The sequence below is a fragment of the Dufourea novaeangliae genome, unplaced genomic scaffold, assembly GCF_001272555.1.
Source record: "Dufourea novaeangliae isolate 0120121106 unplaced genomic scaffold, ASM127255v1 scaffold460, whole genome shotgun sequence".
In the NCBI taxonomy this organism is placed as follows: Eukaryota; Metazoa; Arthropoda; class Insecta; order Hymenoptera; family Halictidae; genus Dufourea; species Dufourea novaeangliae.
In genome coordinates this window covers 35,750-37,987 of record NW_015374342.1, presented here as the reverse complement: position 1 = coordinate 37,987, position 2,238 = coordinate 35,750, and the positions used below count along the sequence as shown (strand labels likewise).

Below are 2,238 nucleotides of genomic sequence, written 5' to 3'. Positions count from 1 at the left end.
TATTCCAGTGTTTAGAATATAGGGTAAATGTTCCAATTACTACCAGCGTCCCTAATACAGCCATTTTATTTTAATTAATAATAACGTTACGTATAAAGAAATGTGTATACATAAAATTTTATTATTTAATCGGAACTCTAATTTTGATAAAAACACAGAAATGCTGGCACTTGTATGTACCCACCGGGTAGTTAAAAATTAATATTGAAACATGAGGGTGCAGTTTGAGCATCAACTGCACTAAAGAAAGAGCCGTAAAAAATTTTTTTTCAACTAGCTCTAACTAACTCAAATCAGTGTAATGCTTTGAACACCTCAAACAAAACGGGCGTTTACCAATTGGTATTGGTAAATGTTGGCATTTTCTGAAATAGTTTGATACAACCCCGAAATAAAAACGTTTACAAGCATTTTTCGGATTTTAACCAGTCCACTGTGGTAAATGCTAGAATTGAATTTACCGGTAAAATTTTAACAAAACAATATATAACGAATTTTTTTTTGAATTCTCAAAACGTAGGTATACGAATAAAACCCCAGACTGATTGTTTACACTACATATGTGTTATGATTTTCATCTACAGAAATCCTAAAAAAAGCCGTGTTTTTACAGCGTTTACGCTAGAATGTACCCTTAAAGACGAATACCGATGAAGAATCGTCGATGATCAACGTTGAAACACTTTTCGCAGGCTATCAAGTAACCTTTCCGTTTTGTTTGACAGACCAGACTGACACGGAGGTATCGGATAAAGGCTGGCGTGCCGACGTTAATTTTATTGGACGGCACGAACGGCTCGGTGGTCACCCGTGGGGGTGTCGAACGGACCATCGGCGATCCTGCCGGGGCTGAATTCCCTTGGAGGCCTCCGCATCCGAAGGCTGCCCTCGAGGACGGCCCGTTACTACCATGCGGCGCTCGCGACAGCAACGAGCCAATGCTGCACGAAGAGCTCCGCCATTGCTTCAAAGGCGTCTATTTTAGCGCACACTGGGTATATATACATTTACTTTTATAATACAAAATGGCACTCCATTTATACACATGAAATGCATAATTTATTAAGACCCCTATCCCCTTAGCGGCCCGAGAAAAAAGTGTCACGAATTTTTTTTGAAGGAAATAAAGAAGATATGGTAAAAAAAATTCCTGACCCTCATTTATTATACATTCAGGTAAATAAATCAAATTTTTGTTTCAATATTCCTGCATTGTAGGTGACGCTAATCGTGTTGATCCGAAATTGGACTGTATACAAACGGTGCCCGTCATAACGTAAAAGCTACTATCGTTTTTAAAAATTCTTGTGGCATTCTTTTTGTAATTAAATCAGCTATCGTATGACCTATTACTGAAAATTTTGAAGCATACATTCTTTTATTATTCACAGTAATATACTTAAAATTTCCTCCTTTTTCTGCATGTCTTTGTTAAACCTTATACCCAAGGTGGCCATTTTATTTTCTCGACTTCATTGTAGGTCGTACGATAGACGTTGCAGTAACATCCAGTAATCTTTTTGAAATTTTGATTTCGAACTACGCTACATCGAGATATCGTGGCCACCGTCTGTAGAGTGCAATTTCGGATCAACTCGATTAACACCACCTACAATTTACCACGTTGAACAAATGTTGTTCTTTTATCATATCTTCTTTGCATTCTTTAAAAAAAAATTACTAAATATTACTTTTTTCGGGTCTCTAAAGGCAAAAGGCACTTGAGGGATTGACAACTTGAACCCTTGTTAATCTTTAAATGCATGATGTTTCCAAATATAACAGAACATTTTGAAATTGCCAATTTATATGCCATAAAACGATGGAAAAATAATTTTAAAATCTATCTTGTTCTTTTACATTGTTTTATCTGAAAAAGGGCTTGTTGCCAGATGGGTATAACGTATATATGTATAGAACATATAAACGTATCGCAAACTAATTGTAGTAAAGTCGCTTTAACTGCGCACGGAAAAGCTTCTATGTTAACGATCCCCTCTGGAACCAATCGAACGTAAATTTATTACGCCAGTGGTTTCCCCTTTACGAGCCGACGCCTGAACAAGGGGATCCCAAAAAAGATTAAACAGCGGCGTGTCGATCAGACAAACACTAATGCAACTTTCGGCTGACTCGACTCTCACTTTCTCTTTCTTTCTCATTCACTGTCCTTTTACGCAATCGTCGTTGCTGGCATTACATTGTATTTACAAAGGTGACCTTTTTTTTTTTTTTTTT

General features: G+C 37.0%; 1 protein-coding gene across 1 annotated transcript in view; it reads left to right on the top strand.

Moving 5' to 3' along the window:
* Positions 1 to 442: 442 nt before the first annotated feature.
* The window catches only part of LOC107192973 (nucleoredoxin-like), a 7,251-nt gene continuing 5,455 nt past the window's right edge, over positions 443 to 2,238 (top strand). The window contains exons 1-2 of the mRNA XM_015582341.1: positions 443 to 463; positions 726 to 995. Of these exons, the coding sequence (XP_015437827.1) occupies positions 443 to 463; positions 726 to 995 (291 nt within the window). The remainder of the gene's footprint in view (positions 464 to 725; positions 996 to 2,238) is intronic.